General features: G+C 58.6%; 7 protein-coding genes across 7 annotated transcripts; 3 read left to right on the top strand and 4 right to left on the bottom strand.

Moving 5' to 3' along the window:
* Positions 1–147: 147 nt before the first annotated feature.
* Positions 148–2,424, bottom strand: L226DRAFT_607280 (uncharacterized protein; the record flags this gene model as incomplete). The annotated part of the gene is made up of 1 exon (XM_067685778.1): positions 148–2,424. One exon carries the CDS (start codon positions 2,422–2,424, stop codon positions 148–150), a length of 2,277 nt encoding a protein of 758 aa, XP_067542661.1.
* Positions 2,425–2,966: 542 nt separating this feature from the next.
* L226DRAFT_541586 (glycosyltransferase family 22 protein) lies at positions 2,967–5,444 on the top strand (the record flags this gene model as incomplete). The annotated part of the gene is made up of 8 exons (XM_067682069.1): positions 2,967–3,097; positions 3,148–3,254; positions 3,318–3,472; positions 3,521–3,680; positions 3,733–4,019; positions 4,073–4,534; positions 4,593–5,093; positions 5,166–5,444. 8 exons carry the CDS (start codon positions 2,967–2,969, stop codon positions 5,442–5,444), a joined length of 2,082 nt encoding a protein of 693 aa, XP_067542660.1.
* A 609-nt stretch (positions 5,445–6,053) lies between these two features.
* Positions 6,054–7,802, top strand: L226DRAFT_564707 (uncharacterized protein; the record flags this gene model as incomplete). The annotated part of the gene is made up of 13 exons (XM_067683678.1): positions 6,054–6,094; positions 6,156–6,175; positions 6,229–6,234; positions 6,285–6,337; positions 6,385–6,434; positions 6,486–6,570; positions 6,629–6,794; positions 6,848–6,864; positions 6,923–6,974; positions 7,027–7,034; positions 7,090–7,207; positions 7,258–7,318; positions 7,370–7,802. The coding sequence occupies 13 exons, from the start codon at positions 6,054–6,056 to the stop codon at positions 7,800–7,802; spliced, it is 1,110 nt and encodes a 369-aa protein (XP_067542659.1).
* Positions 7,803–9,359: 1,557 nt separating this feature from the next.
* On the top strand, positions 9,360–10,362 carry L226DRAFT_15809 (uncharacterized protein). Its single transcript, XM_067672507.1, has one exon. It carries the CDS (start codon positions 9,474–9,476, stop codon positions 10,020–10,022), a length of 549 nt encoding a protein of 182 aa, XP_067542658.1. The 5' UTR covers positions 9,360–9,473; the 3' UTR covers positions 10,023–10,362.
* Positions 10,363–10,702: 340 nt separating this feature from the next.
* Positions 10,703–12,918, bottom strand: L226DRAFT_564706 (uncharacterized protein; the record flags this gene model as incomplete). Its single annotated transcript, XM_067683677.1, has 2 exons — positions 10,703–12,373; positions 12,430–12,918. The coding sequence occupies 2 exons, from the start codon at positions 12,916–12,918 to the stop codon at positions 10,703–10,705; spliced, it is 2,160 nt and encodes a 719-aa protein (XP_067542657.1).
* Positions 12,919–13,086: 168 nt separating this feature from the next.
* On the bottom strand, positions 13,087–17,992 carry L226DRAFT_528289 (uncharacterized protein). Its single transcript, XM_067679318.1, has 10 exons — positions 17,514–17,992; positions 16,766–17,372; positions 16,439–16,705; positions 15,868–16,380; positions 14,490–15,806; positions 14,081–14,371; positions 13,937–13,987; positions 13,699–13,857; positions 13,458–13,636; positions 13,087–13,380 (listed from the first exon to the last, which is right to left on the bottom strand). The coding sequence occupies exons 1-10, from the start codon at positions 17,963–17,965 to the stop codon at positions 13,155–13,157; spliced, it is 4,062 nt and encodes a 1,353-aa protein (XP_067542656.1). The 5' UTR covers positions 17,966–17,992; the 3' UTR covers positions 13,087–13,154.
* A 178-nt stretch (positions 17,993–18,170) lies between these two features.
* L226DRAFT_15754 (uncharacterized protein) lies at positions 18,171–20,413 on the bottom strand. Its single transcript, XM_067672501.1, has 3 exons — positions 20,411–20,413; positions 19,730–20,333; positions 18,171–19,667 (listed from the first exon to the last, which is right to left on the bottom strand). Exons 2-3 carry the CDS (start codon positions 19,920–19,922, stop codon positions 18,526–18,528), a joined length of 1,335 nt encoding a protein of 444 aa, XP_067542655.1. The 5' UTR covers positions 19,923–20,333; positions 20,411–20,413; the 3' UTR covers positions 18,171–18,525.
* Positions 20,414–20,439: the final 26 nt, after the last annotated feature.

Genomic DNA, 20,439 nt, shown 5'->3' with positions numbered 1-20,439 from the left:
TCGCGACTGTAAGTATTGATTCGTGTAGTGTGATACTCTATATGTGATGACCGGGAAGGGTTTCGGTATCCCAGCCACCGGGTCGGCGTTCATGGAAGCCTGTAAAGCGGTCAGATGGACCACACCGACTCCAGGTCAGCACGTACGTCATGCGAGCACCACGCCCAGCTCGTCTACGCGATCCATAGACGACAAAGCGCGACCGTGCCTGTAATAACTAGGCGGGCTGAGCGGACGTATGGGCGACGCCGCCGAAGTCCTTTCAGCCTCCGTAGGCGAAGGGAACGACGCCAAGATCGCCGCCAATTCTTCACGAGAAAGAATCTGCCGTGATAGTCTCGTTGCCGTGCTAGCGATCGTGTCGGAGCGTTGGCAAGTACGCAACCCTGCCGCTGGGGCGACAGCGCATTCAATGGCTGACGGTTGTCGTGACATCCCTGAGAGAGATGCCGGCCTGTTCTTGTGGTTCGCACCGACGTCGACGGGGCCGTCGTTAGCTGACGACCAGGACGTCCGGGAGGGTTCCGAAGAGCGTACGCGGCGGTGGATAGCATCAGGAAGAGAGCGGCGAGCCGTCGCAGCGCGAGGGGATCGCGATGCCGACTGGTCTTTGGTAGAGTCAGCCACCTCCATGGATCGGTGTGGGACGACTCGCTCGGCGGATATCTTCGGCGTGAAGCTCTTCATGAGTACGTGCATCAGTCGGATACGCTTGCCATGTGAATGGTGCAGTAGCCCAGGGGAACACGAGAAACTCAGAGGGGTCAACGTCTTCTCTCCAGGCATCAGTCGACCGGTGTCCGTCTTCCTGTCGTCCACAGCGTACTCGAACCGCCAGTGCAACTGCACAGGGTCCGAGTGCTCGGAGCCGAGATGCAGGATGTTGCCAGCCACCTGAGCGAGGTTCGCAGGGGTGAAGGGTTGGTCATCATACGACTCCGTCCCCGTCACGACGTACACGCCGTTAGCCTTGATCGTGAGGCTGGCTTGGCGGGAGATGTAGTCCTTGTCCTCGCTGTCAGCGCGCGTGAGCCGCCGCAGGACAGGGGTAGAATCAAGCGTGCCGTGGTGGTAGGCCGACATTTCGCGCCGCACCGGACGGAAGTGGGCCATGCCGTGTGTGAAGACGTCGACAAGTTCGTTTCCGGGAGCGAAGGAGGAGGGCGCGGGCGAGGCAGGAGTATATCCGACCAGACGGAACTTGGGGCGGATCGCGCGGAATCCTTCCTGGTCGATCCAAAGCTCGATGCAGATGCCCCGAAGCCAATCAAGAACACCAGGCAAGTTCGAGACATGTTCCCCGGCTTTGGGTGAATGAAAGTTGGGGCCGCCGCTGGGGTCGGAGCCAGAACGAGAGCTTGATGGAGGATTTGGGTTGGGTGATGTGTATGCCAGAGAAGGACAGTCTTGGATATCGATGTCGGGCGAGGTTGTAGCGTTAGGAGTAGGTTCGCATAGCTTAGTGTTCGACGGTGTAGGAGACGCGCATCGAGTGATCTGGCTAGCGTTCAGGCGTTCTGGACTAGGAGGAAGATCAGTGTTTCGCAGTAATGGCGAGCGGAAGCGGATTGTCGGGGGAATGTTGAAGTCCTCGGAGATGATGGATGGGGAAGGAGAGATGCTCCGTCGCGCGACGAGCGCAGACGATAAGCTGGTCCATGACCGAGAAGACACACTTGCGTGCCGCTTGACGGGGCTGTCAGCCTCTAGATCTGGAGGCGGAAACCTGAAGGCGTCGAAGACCGCTTGAGCTGGGTACGCAGATCGAGGAACATGATCCATAGGCGAGATTACGATAGAATCGGATGTGCAGATCGAGTGAGGTACGCTGGGGGAAGGACGTGCAAACCCGGAGTCGGCAGGGTCTGCAGGAGACGCAAGGTGGTCGCTAGAGGCACATGAATCCAAGTACGCAGAGACAGCCATGGGCGAGAGGTCCGACACGCTCGAGAAACGGTTGCTCCAGTAGCCTCCGGTGCGGCTTTGACGCCCGCTCAGGCGACTTGAGCTTAGAGAAGGCGCGAGTAAGGAAGATGGTCTGCGATCGCGAGTAGTCCGGTCACTAGTATCGTCCAGGGTGGCGACCTCGATGTTCAGGTTCTTGACTTGCGACCTCGCAGTATGCGGTTGACCGAACGTGTTCGTAGAGTGGAAGGTCGCCATGCTTGAACTGGGCCGCAGGAAATTTCCCGAGCTTGGACGGGAACGGTTGCCAGTGGAGACAGAAACTACAGAGCTGCGATTGTCTCGCTCGGAGCTTGTGTGGAGGAAGATGGGTATCTCGCCGGAGCTTGCAAGAGACGCGAGCGCATCGATGCTACCGAGGCTCCCAGAAGCTGACGGGCTTGGCGGGCTGACGAATTCGAGAGCATGCAGTACGTTCCAGTTGTGAGGGCGCCGGAAGGGAGAGTCGTGAGGCTGCATCTTCTGAGGAGGGGCTAGTGAAACGAGTGGACGGGTATGTGTGTGAGCAGAGGTATGGAGGTGGTACGAACGAGAGTCGTGGTATCCAGGTGAAGATGAGAGGGCAGGGTATATTAAGAAGACTGAAGAGAGGCAGCCTCGACCAGCCTCTGCAAGGGATCCGAACAACCGTCAACGGGACTGACGCTTCCGGTACATCCTTTAAGGCGAAGCTTCCGGCTTAGGACCGTTCGTATACACGGCCGTCCCATAACACCGATTGGAAAGATGCATGGAGTTGGTGTGGTTGACTTGGCATGCCCGTTATTATTGTGGTTCGAAGTTTTAACCAAGCTTGTACTTGGCAAGAGCAGTGTTCGCGCGTCGGCACGCGTCGGGCGCGGAGATCGACGACCACGTGGCCGCGGGACGCGCTCGTCATAGGCGCTCCGAAGACGCGAGCTGTCCTTGCTCCTGGCCGACGTCCTCCGACGTCCATTTCCTTGCACACCCCCATGGTCTTGCTCAACGAATCTATCTAACCCCTAGTACATACTACCACCATGTCTACGGGCATTCAGGCAAACCCGAATGTCCAGACCATCAGCTTCCGGCGACCGACGTCACAGACTACTACTCCAAGTCCTGCGAAGAAGAATCGTCATGGAGGGTTGTTGCAGGACCAACTGCGAAGGTACGTGCCACTTTTCTCATTGTATACCCGGCCCTTACCGTGCTCTTCAGGGCACAACGTGCGCCATGGTGCCCGAGCTGGTCGGTTGCGTTGCGCATTCTGCTGCTAGTGCGGTTCACTGGCGCTATGTACAGCGGGATTCAAGATTGCGACGAAGGTACGTTGTAGTTTGAAGTGTAATGCCCAATCCCGCTACCCTGCTGAGGTATCGCCTGTGTAGTCTTCAACTTCTGGGAACCCTTGCATTATTTGTGGAAGGGACACGGCTTTCAAACCTGGGAGGCGTCTCCTGAGTACGCTATCCGGAGCTGGGCGTATATTCTCCTCCACTACCTACCCGTAAAAGTCTCTGCTACCTTCATTGGTCCAGACAAGGTCAGTATCCCGCATGTATGCGCCAACTAGAGTTAACAGCGTGCACAGAGACCTGCATTCTTCGCCGTGCGCATGTTCCTCGCAGTCATCTCCACGATCTGCGAGGCCACGTTCTATCGTGCGGTCGTTGATCGGATAAACTACCGTGTGGGACGCTACCTATTCTTCATGCTGTTATGCAACGCCGGAATGTGGATTGCTTCCTCTGGTGCGTAACCTCGCAAGCGATTTAGGTCCGCACCCACTCATTCAGCCCCTAGCCTTCTTGCCCTCGTCCTTCGCGATGTACGCGAACACCCTCGCTATGGCCTACGCGATGGAGCCGCCTAGCAGTGGTAACATGCGTCGCACACTTTTCGCGACCCTGGCCTTCGCTACCGGCGCATTGGTCGGTTGGCCCTTCGCGCTGGCTGTCGCTATCCCGTTTGTCTTGGAGGAACTCTTCTTGACCGGTACAGACAAGGCCACGGCAGAATCCCGGCCATCATGGTTCGTCGGCCGGTTGAAGCGAATGCTCACCTGCGGTGGCGTCGCAGCTCTATTACTGGTACGTATCGCATGCACTGTTATCGCTCTTGTCTCACGGAGCCTCTTCGGTAGGTCCCTGTCGTTGGTCTGGACACTCTGTTCTACGGCAAATTGACCATTGTTCCCTGGAACATCGTCGAGTACAACGTCTTCTCCGATTCCCAGCGCGGCTCCGAGCTCTACGGTACTGAACCGGTGCAATTCTACCTATCCAACTTGCTCCTGAACTTCAACGTGCTCGTCCCGTTCGCTCTTGCGGCGCTCCCTGCACTCGCGGTGACGTATCGGTTTGACAACAAAAGGCTGGGCGAGCGCTACAAGTTCGTGGACCAGACGTCGCCATATGTCCTTCTTGCCGTGAGGCTCGCACCGGTCTACATCTGGACTGCGATCATGACGGCCCAGAAGCACAAGGAGGAGCGATTCATGTACCCGATCTACCCACTGATTTGCTTCAACGCCGCTATCACGATTTATCTCGTTCGAGGATGGCTGGAGGCGGCGTTCGTCGCTGTGACCAAGTCTCCCTACAAGGTGCGTAGCCAGTGCTCGGGACGATGAACAGTCACTGAAGCAGCGGTATGTTGTGCAGGCCTCGCAGACGTCGCTGTTCAGCCAGTTCACGCTGTCGGTGGTGGTAACGTCGTGTCTGCTCTCGCTGTCGCGCATCACGGCGCTGTGGAAGTATTACCACTCTCCGATGTCGGTGACATACGCCCTGGAAGCCGCGGAGGTTCCTCGGTTGCTGAACGTTACTGGACATATCACGCTGCCGCCGCATTTCGACCGCCCAGAGGGTAGCAAACGCCGCAAGTACGAAACGGACGAGGAGGAGCTGCCGCGGATCGACACGAGCGTGATTGGAGACTGGGGTCTGCGTCTGTGCGTGGGGAAGGAATGGTACCGGTTCCCGGGGCACTTCCTGGTGCCCGACGGGGTGCGGGTCGACTGGATCAAGAGCGAGTTCGACGGCATGCTGCCGGGGCACTTCAAGGAGACGGCGCGGAAGGGGGGGCTGCTGGAGAGGGTGAAGGGGACGATGGTGGCGGACAGGTCGCTGAACGATCTGAACCGGGAGGCGCCAGAGTTCTATGTGGGTACCGGTTTCTCCGGAGGTATCGAAGGTTGACGCTGACGGTATCCATTCATTTTCGTGCGTGCGCAGGCCGAGGTGGAGACGTGCGATTACCTGCTGGACCTGGACTTCCCGCTGCACCCGGTGGAGACGCCGCACGAGCCACGGTACATTGCGGACGAGAAGACGTGGGAGCGGGTCGCGTGCCAGCCGTTCCTGGACGCGGCGCACTCGTCGCTGCTGTCGCGGACGCTGTGGATGCCGGGAGAGCTGTGGCAGACGCAGAACTCGTACGGGGAGTTCTGCCTGCTGCGACACAAGGCGAACGTGCAGCGGAAGGAGCGGCTGCACACAGTCGGCGCTCGGTAGGATGCCGGAGACTAAAAGTGAGGACACGTTGTGGAGGGACCCGGACTGCGTATCTTAGCATGTTGTTCTTCTGCTGCAATAATGGCCAGCCGATTTACAATCGCGTCGACAGGCCGGGACTGGCACACGGCGATGTGATCCCTGCGGCCTGGCATGGTCCGGCAGGACAAGGAGGCGATCAGAGGAGTGCCGAATACGGGGGAGCGGGGGCCAGAAAGGGAGGCGGGTGGGCATTGCAGGGCCACGGCGTGCGTGCAAGGCGGACATGGCCGCGGACAGCGCGTGCAGCCTGGGACGCGCACCGTGCGTGCGTGACAGCCCAGCCTTGTGGCGGCCAGGTGCGCGGCCCAACGGGGACACGGGCGCACCAGATCGGGCACCGAGAGACGTCGGGATGTCGCTTCGACGCCTGCCTTCGATTTATGCTGCTTCGCTGGGAGGGGCACGCGCGACCTCCTCCTCCCCCGCCGCCAGCCCCGTATATCCCCCTTCGCTTCCCTCGCCTCCCCCGCCGTCTCTTCCCTCCCCCCTCCATCTCCTCCCCGCGTCCCCCGGACGTTTCCCCGCCCTCGACGTCCTCAGCCTCCCAGGTCTTGCAGCACGTCCATCATGGAGGACACCCCCGAGACCGCTCTCCACTTCATCTTCGTGTACGTCTTGCGTTGGTTCATCGTCGTCCCGTGTCATCTCACCCCCCTCCCCGCCTTGCAGCACACAAGTTCACTTTTGTGGTGAGTGCTCGTGCATCTGCAACGCTCGATGGTCACTGTTAACCACTTTGCAGCGATGTGTACGTTGATTGGCCGCCGGCACCTGTGATTTTGGCTGATTGCCCCCCAGATGCCATCGTCGTCTGGGACTGGTTCTTCGGCCTCCAACGCGAGTGGCGCTTCGTACGTCCTCCGCTCGCCCTCTCCGTTCGTGTCTAACCTCCGGGCAGATCTGGAAGACGAACTGGACTCCCGTCAAAGTCGCATATCTGTTCTGCCGGTGAGTACTGTCAAACACTCAACGCCGGCTTGCATTGAACGTGCACCGCAGGTATTGGGTGCTGGCCGTCGTGCCTTACCTGCTCTACTGCTTCTGCGTCGACCATGAGCTCGAGACTTGCCAGCGCATCTACAAGGTTCGTGGCCCAGGCAACGCCCCATGCCTCGTGCCCCCTCCTTACCTTGTTTGTCCAGATTCCCGTTGCGCTGGCAATGTGGAACCAGGTGGCCGCCGAGTGCATCCTCTTGATTCGGACATACGCCTTCTTCAACCGCAACATCTACGTCCTTGCCATGCTCGTGTCGGCGCTCGCCGGCCTCGTGGCTTATCAGCTCTTTGTGGCGACGTCCGAGATGCTTCGTGAGTCACCGCAGCCCTCGAACCAGATCAGGCTAATTCATACCCCCGTCCAGTTCTTCCCTTTATCAACGTAGGCCCCCTATGCCGCGCGAACGCGACACCAACACACTAACCACTCCGCTTCACAGGAAACAGGACCTTGTTTGCCGATGTCGAAGCCTCACTCCGCGCATCTTCTCGGTAGGCCTAGTTCTTCATATCGATTAGCCTACTTCTTACGAACCTGCTTCAGGCTTCTTTGTCAGTGCTGCTGGGTGCTCAAACGCCACAAATCCTGATCTAACCGCTATTGTAGATCGCACCTTTGTTGTACGACACCGTTGTGACCATGATGACGGTTGGCAAAGCCATCACCATTCGCCGGCGTAACGGTGGCCCAAGCAGTCGATTGATTCAGACGTTCCTTCGCGAGGGTATGCCTGCCATGTTCCAACCGGTTCGCCCCGAACTCACCCTATTGCAGGTGTCTTCTACTACATTCTAATCTCCATCGCCAATCTTGTCAATGGTATCTTCTACCTCCAGTGAGCGTTGTTGTTAATTCATATATCCCACATCGACTGATCCCGACGCAGACCCCGTCAAGCCATCTCCGCCATCTGCATCCCCCTCAGTGTGATGCTGTCTCCAGTCCTCGCCTGTCGACTTATCCTCGATCTCCGGGAGCGAGGGTCGGAAACCGTCAATCAATCTACCGGCACTATCGCATTTACGGCCGGTGTTACATCCTCCAAGTCGAGCCCGGGCTCGCCCTTCTCTGGTTTGGGTTTTGGCTTCGGATTACAAGGACGCGGCGGCTCAAAGGCGATTGTGCGTACTCAGGGCGTCGTGCTGAGCACGATTGGGAGCATCCCTGGCGACGCGCTAGGCACAACGAGTGGACTCGAAATGGACAACTTGCAAGTCTACCAGAAGTCAGACATTGAAGCTGCGATGTACAACGGTGGGGTCAACTTGGGCAGTCCTGTCAGCGGAATTAGGGTAGAGGTGGAGAAGACGACAATGTAGAGGAGTCAGTGAGTACTTCACCTTTACCTTACTCTCGGTATAGGCTGACAAGTGAATACAGTCATCGGAAATATTCCTGTTCCTTGCATCCTTGCACATCATCATCCGTTATCATTCAGCTCTCCATAATCGCGCTACGTTCACCATGTTATCCTACCTCATTGTAAACTTGCACTCTCGCACTTCCCTGGACCGATTTACCACATTCCTGTCCATGATGATAACGAATTGAACATTGTATTGCATAGACTCCCTCCCTCGTCCTCCCCGTCAAGCCTTCGCCACTATGTTCTGGTAACTGTGGTTGTTGACCGCTATGATATCGCAGGAGGATGGGACGCTTGCTCGAGAGTCATGTACTTCTTGCAACCAATGCTGTTATCCTTGCCCTAGACCAGAGTATGCAGTGATCAGACACTGGGCAGGCCCGAGAATCATCCATGATGTCATCGATCCTCAAACCGACCGCGGCGAGGCGACCGCACTGTCGGGTCAGGTTCCTCGGTCACTGCCACAAGGTTCCTTCATGCAAGGGTGAGTGCACTTACTTCAGCCCGGTCGAACTCTGAACGGGACTCTCACGTCAACCCTCTCTAGGACCGCTATCGTGCATGCTTGTACTGTGTGACGAAGGTTAAACCCCCGCAGGCGTTCGAAGGAAGACGCATGACAGATTTCGAGAGCAAGGTTCATGTTCAGCGCTCAGCATCCAATCCCTGACGATCCAGCACGGCATTCGTTTGTCAACCCTGATCTTCTTGTACCTGAACATCTGCGAATGCTACGCCTGCATTCTTTGGGGCCGCGTTTGGCTCCTATCCCCCAACCGAAGCTGAGCGTACCGGGACGAGGCGACTGGCGTGCCTCTAGGGCAGACCGGATTCAGATTCAATCAAGACGACCAAAGAGTCGACGACCCCCGTTCCTGTCCGGCGGCCTCGCGCTCGTCCTCTTGGGAGCAACGCGGGTAAACTCTGCGTCTATCAGTAGCCCAGACGCCCCCAAGCCTCTCACCGGGGAGCGTACTTGTGCCCGCGTTATTCCCACAGGTGCGTGGGCCGGTCGTTCTGCCGGTCGCCCTCCGTTTCTTCGGAGAAGGAGCGCAAGTATAACTGTCGTGCACGGCGCGTCTCCTCGTTCGTTAACGCTCGTTCATCGATGGCTGCTGCCGGGTGGGACTAACGTTAACGTGGGAATAGGCATAGGCATCTGGTTGACGCTTGACTGTGGAAAGCCCAAAGCCCACGCCCCGAGGTCCCCAGGAGGCGGTCGCGCGGTCGCCAAGTTTCATACGTTACGAGAGATGGGCGCACGAGCGACGGACGTTCATTCAGTCCAGCACGTCGTCTTGTCACTGCCAAGTCGCCACTGGCAGCCGTGACTGCATTGGACATTCGCGCCTGCGTGCCGTGCCGTTAACCACGGACACAGGTGGTGTCGACGCGAATCCGAGTACTGTACTTCCCGTCGGCGGCTCCTCCGCGTTGGGTCGATCCCGGCATGCGTCATGCCATGGACGTTCGCCGACAATCCCACTTTGACACTTGTTTGTCATGATGCACGCTGGAGCGCTGATGTTGGAGTGCTACAGCCTACATAGCATGTCATCACTTCCAGCAGATGCAAGATCGCTGGGGTGAGTGTGTGTACATATGCACAGCCTGAGCTGCGATGGATCATGACATGGACAGCTCAACCCGCTTATCAGGGTGTGTTGTAACCTGTGTCTGTAATTTGCGCTCTCGTGTCCAGCGCAACCTCGAGCCCCGCCAAGTACTTACGTGCTCTCCTCGTTTACATATATATTGCTCGCTCTATCTTGTCTTGATCGCAGCTCACACCGGGGATCACTTACGTCGAGACACCCGACGATGTTCGGGCTCGCCCTCCCTCCCTCTCGTGTATCATCGTCGCATTCCACAGAAAGTTACGAAAAACAACACATCGCACGGACTTTTCAATTCACGGACATATTCACGCATGCATATGGCCATTCTGTATTCTATATTCATGCCAGTTTGCGGCATCGCACCCCCGTCGTGGAAGACCGAGCAACTCGAGACGTCCACCGGAGAAACTCCGCCGCGACAGAAGTTTACTCGCGCACCCGTTCTCTGCACCGCGCAATATTGGCCTCCGACCTCGCGTGCTCGAGCTCTTGCCGACGTCGCTGGATCCCCCCAAACTGCCCACCTTGGCCTGATTCAGAAACGGACGTGATGCAGTGATCCCGAGCACCTGCAGCTGTGCCTCGCGAGTCGCAGCCTGGCCCGTTGTGTAGCCTCCGGAGCGGCGATACTTGATGATCACAATGATGCATCGAGATCCTCCCATATAACGCGTTACGACCAGTCAGAGCGGGCCACGCTGAGCAGCTGCCAGTGAGACGAGATGGATCATGAATGCGAGATGCGAGATGCGAGATGCAGGATGCAGGACGCAGGACGCAAGGAGATGGAGGATGCAATTGAGACTTGATATGCAAGCAGTCCGACGATGATGCGAGCGAGCGAGAGAACGAGATGCGGAAGACGAAACACGACAGAACAGGTGACGAAGGAGCAAGTAAGTGGTCGGTAAGCAAGTATCGGTAGAAATACACGTCGGGATATCCCCCTATATATCCTATGAACACGTCAAGACTTTTGGCTATTGTTATGTGGGTGCTGCTGCTGGATCGCGAGCGACGATTAGTACGCGTACTATAAGGATAACTTGGCGATATATGGCAGCACGAGTGACGACGCCGGGACACGGATGATCCATCCCTATACAAAGAACAAAATCCACCCCACACACCACCATGCGCGGATTGCCTCGGGAGCGGCTAGACACCTGCGCATCAAGCTCCGTCCGAGGGTTCACGTTCACGTCTACGTCCACGTCTGTGGCGGCAGCAGCTATGGCAAATACCCTGGTGGCGATCGCGACCGGTCGCGCTCATTGTATGCGGAGGCCTGGCGCACTGAGGCGGCGCCGGCGCTGGTAGCTGGACTGACACCTCCGTGATCATCAGGGGCGGCTTGCGGCGCCCTTTCCCCGTTCCCATACGAATCCGCGCTGGTCCCATGCGCAATCTGGGGTTCGAGTCCGAGCTCAGGCTCCAGGCCCAGAGGCGGCGCAGACGGAGCGAGCACTTCCAAGGCTGGCGGTGGCTCGTCAGCGAAGTCAAGCGGGGGTGCGCTTGGCGTGGCGATAGGGCCCTCGGCGAGCTGGAAGGGAGGAGCGGAGGGCGCCTGTTCCTCGAACGGCGGAGAAGAGGGCCCCAAAGGCGGCTCGGTCGTCACGACGTCCTCCTCAAACTCGTTCGGGTACTCGTAGAACATCGGCCCGGCGAGCGCGATCTTACTCGGGGGCGGAGGTAATACGAGTGCGGGGTGCCGGCGCGCGTCTTCCGTGTAGGAAGGTACTTCCGAGTCAATGTCACTTGAGGGCAAATCTACACCTGGATAGGGCGAAGAAGCGTCCAGAGGTGGTGGTGGAGTATCAGGTGTCCGGCCAGGCCCACGGATCGCGCGCTCTCCGCTGACGTGCCCGTCGACATCATGCTGCAGCTCGGGCGGCAGAGGCTCGAACCCATCGTCTTCGAGGACGGGTACGGAAGGATACAACTCCGACGATCCTCCAGGAGAGCTCGGAGAAGGCCCGTCAGCTGGCGGGGGTGCGCTGGCAAGTCGGACCATGCGCGCAAGAATATTCTTGTCATCTGTTGCAACGTGGGCGGAGTCTATTGGAGGCTCGTACGGGACTGGGGATGACGGACGTGAATGCGTAGCAGAGCAAGGGGGAGGCGGCTCCGATAGAAGAGATGAGTGAGAAGAGCGTCGACGCGGGACACCAGAGTGATGCGACGAGGATCTGTAGGCATGTGGTCGATGGGAGTGTGGTTCGGAGGGGTAAGCAGGAGGTTGAGGTGGAGGAGATTGTGGTTCATCGTTGTCGTCGCAGCGCGACCGCGATGACGGCGCGAGACTTGGAGAACGCGAACGAGTTACCGTCCTGCTTCTGCCGCGGATTGAGCGGGGTCGTGAGGAGTATGTCGAGTCGCGGTCGGTTATGGTGCATGTGCGCGTAAGCGAGAGAGCCGACGACGACGCCTGAGGAGGCTGACTGTCGTCGAGCAAGGTGCAATCTGAGCCCTTCGCAACTGCCTTGCGCTTACGACGAAGTCGCGCTGACTGTCGTACGTTGGCCATCCACTTGGCAGACGCGCGAGCCCACATCCGCTGTTGGGAACGGGCACGCTTGATCTCCTCACTGACCTCTGAATTGGCATCGCCCCGGACAGACGCAGTCTTCTCCGTGTCTTTCTCATCATGCTTCCGCCGCTTCTTGCGCCAAAGCACGATGCCCATCATGAAGATGATGAGGATGATGGCCAGGGAGAGGGAGAGGGCGAGAATTATGCCGGTCATGCCATCGGGGCTGGTCTTGCCCCAGCCATTGGGTAGTGAAGGCAGGGTGGAAGTCGATGAAGAGCTAGTGTCCGTAACTGAAGACGACGGAGAGGCGGATACCTGGTCGTCTTGCACCGGCAGCTCTGTTGCGGAGGTGTCCATGCACTGTGTAACCTAGGTAGGGCTGGGTGTCACACGAGAGGAGGGAAAGGGATATCATAGTAACGCACTGCGCAGGATGAGGATCCGTACAACTCCCAAGAGTCCACCTTCCGCCACCGACCGTCCGGAGACTGCTCGTATTTGTCGGCGATGTTGTAGCCTCGGCGGGAGCGCTTCTTGCGGGGTTGGGCTGACTGATCGGGGAGTGTGCCGGAAGGACTTTGCGAGGATGTGGACGGCTGTGGGAAGTCGCAGGGCGCCGAGGAGGAAAAAAGGTCTTGGGGAGAGGAAGAGTCGGCGGCGCGGAGGTACAAGCGAGGACAGAGAAAGTCTGGGGGGACGTCAGACTGAGACTCGAGAGGCCGTCCATGGACGGAGGAGGAGCCCGCGACGGTCACGAGGAGAGCCAGGAGCCCAGACGAGGGATCTGAAAGCGAGTAGAGGTGCGAGGTCTTGGGCGAGAGGCGTGTGCGCCGCTTGGTTGTGGGCGGGCGGGGGCGGGAGGAGGAGGGGTCGGGGTGCAGGGGCGGATCTAAGAGATGGCTGGGCTGGGGCATGGCATGGTCTGGTGTGATGATAGGAGGGCGCAGACGAGCCAAGGTCGGGTGCGGGTGCCAAGCCTGGGAGCGAGGGCGGGAGGAGCTTGGCTGGGGAACGCAGCTGGTGGAGGCGTAGCGGAGGCGGAGAGGGGACGGTGGGCAGACGGCCAAGCCAACTCCCACTTATCCGTTAAATATCACCCTATCATTAGATCCATACAACATTAATACCAACTCTATAAATAGAACCCCAATCACCGCTCCAGAAGCCGCCCGCCGCGTCGTCGGCGCTCGTCCTCCCGCCTCGCTGCGCGCTCGCACAGAGCCCGCTGCTCGTCTGCGCCCCGCCGCCGCACGAGCACGTCCTCCTGCCCCGCCTCGTACATGAGCTTGTATGTCCCCCGCTGCACCGTGATGCCCATCCCCCGCTCCTCCTCCACCACCCCGTCCTTGCCCTCCTCCGTTCCGTCATGCACATTCCTATAAATAGGCCCCATCAGCATCCATCGCTCCTGCCCCCAAACACGCACACGTCCTATATCTAGCACGCCACATACCTCTTCATGAACACAGGTCCGTATCCGCTGCTATTCGTGTTCGGCGTCCATTCCGTCGGGTGACTCAGGACGTACGACGCCAAGTACGCTCGCCAGCGCCCCTCCCCAGTCTCGTCCTCGTCCACGGTCGGGTCCTCTGGCCCCATCAGCTGGATCCTCAACGTCTTCGCTGCCGCATCCTAACGCCAGCATGCCGCCTGTCAATCCGATGTCCCCACCACGAGCTGACACACCCACGCACCCAATCCAATCGATACAGCTTCTCGTCCGAGCCCACGTTACGCTCTGCCTCTCGCCTGTACCGGATAGTGTCATGTGCCGTCGCCTTGTCTGCGCTCCGCGTCTGTTGCAACAGGTACCACAGCTCCTGGCACTTGTTGTCCCCCAGCACCGTCTGAACCTTGCATAAATAACATGTCCGCAGTCAGCCCTCTGAGCCCACGGTTCACCGAACAGAACGCCGAGCTCCGCAAGCTCACCTGTTTCACGATCGCCCCGATGACTCGGTCCAGTGTGAACACATTAAAAGCCTATGACCACGGCCATGCCGTCAGCATTCTCGACCTCCATTGCATCGATTGGGCAGCCCCCTCGAAGCGAAGCGAAATGGCAAGCCTACTCACTTTAGTACGGAAGAACCATCGCATATGCTCCTCGAACGTCGCCTGATCTAGCTCGTTCTCGAACACCTTCTCGCACGCGTCCAGCAGGTACATATATAGCACGTTGGGCTGCTCGTCGCCCTCCCGACTGCTGCCGAACGCTTCCAACGCCTGCTTGAGCACCGCCGGCGGCCCATTGGGTTCGTCCAATCCAAGGTGTTCGGCAACAGGGTTCGCAAACAACGACGCGTGCTTCTCTGCCGCCATTCGCGCGCCCACCTCCTTGCACGCCAGTAGCCGTGAGTACAGGAGCTGTGGACCGTGGCACCGGCGGGGTCATCGCGGCACAAGGGCAGGGGGAATCAATGCGGATTGTCAGCACCCGAACCAAAAATAAGGCTGTAAACAGAACAGCAGTTACGACACTCGCCTGTATGAGCCGCAGCAGTGTATAGAACGTCGTGCCAGCGAAGAATGGCCGTCGAACCACCCGGCTCTCGCCTGCGCTTGGGGCCCCGCTCGCCTTCAATTCTCTAACCCAGATGTCCTCGGCATTAGTGCGGACGTCAACGTTGTACGGTCCTGAGTCGCCCTCCGCATGTCGTACACCGGGGTTCGAAATGTCTTGGGGGCTTTCTCCGGCCACGGGAGACGTCGAGCTCGTCAGCATAGGCGACTCATCCTGGCCGAGTTGCGGAGCCTCCTGCGCAGTCTTGAGCAGACGCGTTCGAAGATCCTGTGCCGAGACACCTTCTTGTTGGACCTCCTTCTCGGGCGGTGGTGCAACTTTGGGGTGCTCGTCGTCCAATAACGCGCTCTGATCCTCCGATGGATCATCATCAGGACCAGGCGTCAGCGGTCCGCATGCAGCGTTGAAGTCGTGCGCAGATAGCATGAATAGGGTCGGGATGAACGACCGCAAGAACTTCTCCATCCCGCGTCGCTCCGCCTGACTGAAGTGCTGTGACGAGTGGTCCAGGAACGTGAACACTAGCTTGACGCAGTCCTGTAGGAGCTCAACGTCCTCAAACTTGTACTCCAGCTGGTGCCCGATCGGCCGCATCCATGAATGCAGTGGAGGCGACCCCGTCGACCCGCGCGAGCTCCCAGCACCGTTCTTGACACCGTTCGGGTGGCCGTTGTCGCGCTCAACGGCCGCCTTCTTCACCTTCTCGATCTCGTTGAAGAAGTGTTTCGCGGTTATGATCTTCTTGTCGTTCTGCTTGAACGTGATGCCCTGGTGGTCGAGGGCCTTGTAAAAGTTCTTCGAGTCGATCTCGCGCCACGTCCTGTTCCACTCGCGCTGTGCCCGCCGCCATTCCTCGTCCTTGCGCCTCAGCCGCGCAAGCACGACAGGCACAGCCGTCGCCGGGGTCTCCCGCAGCGACCGCAGCACCTCGTTCCCGCCGTCGAACCCGTACACCTTGCGGACGATGCGCTCATAGACCGCAGGCGACATCCCGCCCAGGTCCGCCCCGAGGCGGAAGTTGCTCCGCTCCTCTGCGCTCATCGTCTCAATCCGCGCCTCGATGGGGTTGAAGTTCGCGATCGTCCGCGTCAGCGCCTCGATCTGCACCTGGAACTCGTGCCGCTCCTCCTCGCACTTGTGCAGCGTGTCCTCGAATGAGTTCTTCTTGTGCGTCATGAACCCCGCATCCTCCGATGCCCATGTCGGGTGCGACACCCACTCGTCATTCAGCACAGACCAGCAGAGACGATCGCGTCCCGAGCACGCCAGGCGCACCTCCTGGGGGCTCGGCCATTAGCTATACTTGGACCAATCCGACATGGTGACAACGGCGACTCACGCTGTCAGGCAACTTCCTGTAACTGGGACCCTGTCCGTCGTCCGGCGGTAGAGCTGTATAGTAGTCTGGCGCTGTGGTTCGCAAGCTTCCGGGCGGGCCCTCCTCGCGACCGGCCTGATCTTCGTGCCCGAGCAAGTCTTTGAATTGTGTTAAAAGCTCGCCGTCTCCTAGAAAGACTTCTGCTCGGTCAACGAGTGTCTTCGTGTCGATGATGTCGCGCGAGAACATATTCAACAGCTTCAGGAATTCCTCGTACGTGCCGCCGCCTTCGAGCGCCTTCTTGGCACGGTCGAAGAAGAGTAGCTCGTCCTGCGCGGACGGTGGTACTGGCCCCACGGGACCAACACTCGCCGGACGGATAGGCACGGGCTGCATCTGCTGGTGCATGGGGGCTGGGACGGGATGCACGTGCATATTCACGAGTTGCGGAGAATGGGGGACTTGGTACGGAGAGAACTTGGGCGACGCAGGCTCAGTCCTCTGGTTGTTCGCGGTCTTCGCCCGTTTCGCGGACTGGCATGGGTACGTGAATTCGTGTCCGACACTGAGACATCGCTGCGCGAACACTCACTCGTCCTCCAGCAGCCTTCGGCGGCGCAACGGGCTCTTTCTGCTTCTTCCGCTTGTTCTGCGTCTTGGTGCTCTTCTCAGCAGCCGGCGGCTCGGGAGGCGGGAACGAACCTGGCATACCAGGGCCTGTGGTCGGTTGGGGTAAGATACCTACGAGTCCAGCGGGGTGCATGGGAGGGGCGGCCTCAGGCAGGAAATCCTTGAACTCGTCCATGAGGTCCGGTGCATCTTTGAACAACATCTGGACCTGTGCGTAGACCTGGCTTTGCTGGAAGCCCGAACAACGTCAGGCAAGCTGTCGACAACCCAAGCGAAACAAAGTTCTTACGTCCTGAACATGTCTCTGCTCCTTCTGGTACGTCTGCAGTATCTCCAGGAACTGCTTGTACGTCTCCGGGTCGTCCGAAAAGCGGTTCTTGATCTTGCTGAGGTAGTTGATCGCATGGTGGAACTCGCCGTTCTGCGCCTTCTCCGTCTGGCGTGCGTTGAGACTACCCAAGAGCGCCGCGTCGTCACGACCACCTTGCATTGCCGGCGAGTGTGACCCGGGGTGGGGCTGGCGCATGACTTGCATCTCGTGTGCAATGTGTGGTGGCGGAGGTGCATGGATGGGCATGGGAGTAACTGGACGCGATCCATTCCCAATGCCGACGGGTAGCACGGGAGGAGGAGGTAGACCGAAGGGTGGTTGAGTGTATGGAGGGACCATACCTGGTGCAAGCATACTCTCGCGAGGGAGGCCTTGGGGGATCCCGTACATAGTGGTCCGCTGCGTTACTCGCCCCAGGGGTGTTGTTACAGTGATAGTATCTGAGTGTTCGTTGTTGAGCTCTATGCGGTAGCCCGGGGGTAGGAATGTATTGAACCCTTGGATGAGTAGGGGGTTGCCGTGGAACAGCATTGAAACGCGTTCGATGACACCAGGCGTGTCGATCCTGTAGGGACAGGTCAGAAGGCAGGGAGAGAGGTGTGCACAAAACTTGGTCAATTATCGAGTGGCACTTATGCGAACGCAGGGGCCTCTGTGCCACTCCGAGAATCTAGGAGACGGTGGCTGAACAAAGCGTGACACTCACACTTGGCTCTTGAAGTCCTTCATGATATCCAGGAAGTGATTATACACGTCCGGCTTGTCCTGGAACTGCAACTTCACGGCATCCAGATATCCCAAAGCATCCGACACGTTCAGCGGTCGCGCCTCTGCCGATGGCCCCGCGGGGCCAGGTGCGCCGTTCTCGTTGGCGCCGTTCATCGGTGTCGTGGGCTTGGGGGTCTTCTTCGGAGTCCTGTTGCGCGACGGCGATGACGGAAGACTGCCTCGTGCGCTGTGGGTATCGAGGAACTGCGGTGCGGGTCCCGATCGCGGGGTCGGGGCGGGAAGTTTGGGCTGAGGGGTACCCCGGCGCGAGAGTGGGGTAGAGCCGTCGTCGAGCGGTCGTTGCTCGTGAGGGGTACTAGGATGTTGCGGCCGTGACCGCGCAGGAAGATGACGGTCGAGAGAGGGTGTCGAGGATGGTCCTGGATCCATGGTGCGGGGCCGGGTCGCCTAGGTCTCGCTTCGACGAGGAGCGCGTTCACAGCGCAGGCCGCGCGATCATCTACGCAACCTCGATCTAATCTTATCTCCCACCAAGATTACCTTTCTCATCTTATCTCTGAACCCCTTCAGCCACTGAATAACGGAACGGGTTGGCATACATACGATCGTGCCAAAATCTCTGCACAGCGAGTAGGAAGTATGGTCATAACATTTCATTGATGTACGATATAGACAACAATAATACAATAGTGTATGAGTCTAACACTTATGCGACAATGTAGGAAGGGGAGATGAGCGCAGTGAGCTTCGAATGAGTGGAGTGTGTGCTACTCTACCAGATGATGTGATGCTGGATAGTGATGTGAATGCGGGTACTTAGAAATAAATATGATCAACGAAGGCGGAGAGACGTCATTGACGGCGGTAAGCTGTCTTGTACACTACAATATGCGTGTCGATTAAAGAATAAGATGCACCTATGTCGCTCTCGAGGTCCGCACATCTTGAAGATCACTTCGTCTGGAAGAGAGTGTGAGATGCGATACAATTCATGAAGAGCTACTGACGTACCGCCTATTATGCCCAAACTTGAACTTCGGAAAGCCATCCTTGTGCTCTTTGTCGGGCGTGCGGCGCAAATTGCGATCTGAGTCTGCGGAACGAGTTCGCTCGGGAAAATGAGGTATGTGCCACGACCACCGATGACGTCTCGCCGTCGAACGAGGAGCCTCGTCCACTGCCCCATCCGGACGAGCGGGGTCGGGTAACGTAGGGCTAGGTCCTGGCAAGTCATCCGTCGCTCGGTTGGGAGAGGAGGGGAGGGAAGCGAATCGAACTTGCTCGACTATGTTGGGGTTAGCAGGAAGCCTGCCGTGGCGCTCGTTGACAACCTCCTGCAGATACGTTCCGGCGTCGGGTGACATGGGTGTGGGGAAGTTGTAGTATGCATCATATGGATCCGTGCGTCGTCGTGGGGTTTGTGATGGCCTCGACGTCGGTATGCTCTGAGCGCGGACAAGACAGCGATCACGCACTGTAGTGCCCGACCTGGTCAGCCACATCGTAAAATGATGGAGAAGAAAAGTGGACCCACGACTGTTGTGATGACTTCGGATCCGCTGGACTACACTGCGAGGGGGAGAGTCGGGTGGCTCTCCCGACCAGATAGAAGCCACAGAAGGATCCACAGACGCAGGGTTAGATGATTCGGAGAAGATTTGGGTGGGCGGTGAGGATTCTTTCGACACCTGCGTACCGGCCGAAACCGGGCGGGGCGTGCGTTCGAGGTCAACGGCAGTCTCGGATGAGGCCGATGAAGCAGGTGAACCGACTATCCTCAACTGCTTAAGAGGCGAAGTCCGCTTTCGCGAGATGGAACGTTCTTGCCGGAGCCACGTAGACTCACGCTCCGGGGACCGTGGCGGTGTGGCGGGAGGTGTCGACTTGCTCGTGCTGGCCACAGGACTGGCAGGAATGGGAGTCAACGTAGGTTCCTTGCCTATGCTGCGTCGGGATCGTGGCACTGGCTTGCGGACGCGGGAACTATGTTCACGGTCACGGGGATGGCGTGAGTCGTGTGGCGGGTGGGAAACGCGTCCCTCGTGACTTGCCCCTTCTTTCCTCCGAGCACCGTAGGCACAGAGCTCCTTCAAGTATGCAAGGACGCTCTGCAACGGACGGTCATTGATTCCTGCATGTTCAGATACCACAGATTACGTACCACGACAATCCCAACGAGAGCCAACACCATACCCGCTGCAGCGATCAGCAGGATCCTGACCGCAGCGTGCACCAACTCCAGCATCGACACTACAGGACAACAACCTGACTTCCAGTCCTCGAAGCAGTTGAGTGTCGCGAGGAGAATGTGATGCGTAGCTGCTTGTCGCGTTGCAGACGTGCAGTTCATGGTCGCAAGTTGAGAGCCATCCGGCGCGGCGACCATGCAAATTTGTTGCGAGCTAACGAGTTGTTGGGTGTGCGCCGTACCTCCCTGGATCGGTCAACTATATGGAGACTGAGAAAACACCGACTCCGAGAGGACCGGCACGCGAAGGTCGCGAGGCTGAAGTTATAAGCGGGGTCGTCGGTGAAGCTGGCGCAGGGGGAGTGGTTCGAAAAATCGGCGGGGCCGGAATTTGCGAGGAAAGATTTATAAAGGAGGCTGTTCCCCTCCGAGCCCGGATACGGGCGGATGCGTATGTCAGTGTGAGGGTGTCCGCGGGCACCGGGATTCTGTAATCTGAATCATGTGCGGGAGGGCGCTCAGGGACGCGTTTCGCTCGGCCACGGCGAGGTGATCAGGAACTCGTAAGCTCTGGGCCGACGTCAAAGGTGGCCTGTTCTGGAGTCAGCACTGTTTCGCGTTAGCATCTAACACGATCGTCCGGATGAGAGGGGCTGCAAGCATTGTGCTTAGCTTGTGAATCTCACCTGATGTGATTTTACCGGCTATGTTCGAC

Source organism: Lentinus tigrinus (genome assembly GCF_003813185.1).
Source record: "Lentinus tigrinus ALCF2SS1-7 unplaced genomic scaffold L226scaffold_1, whole genome shotgun sequence".
NCBI lineage: Eukaryota > Fungi > Basidiomycota > Agaricomycetes > Polyporales > Polyporaceae > Lentinus > Lentinus tigrinus.
Note: the sequence above shows the minus strand (reverse complement) of the source record. Positions and strands in the feature narration are given on the sequence as shown.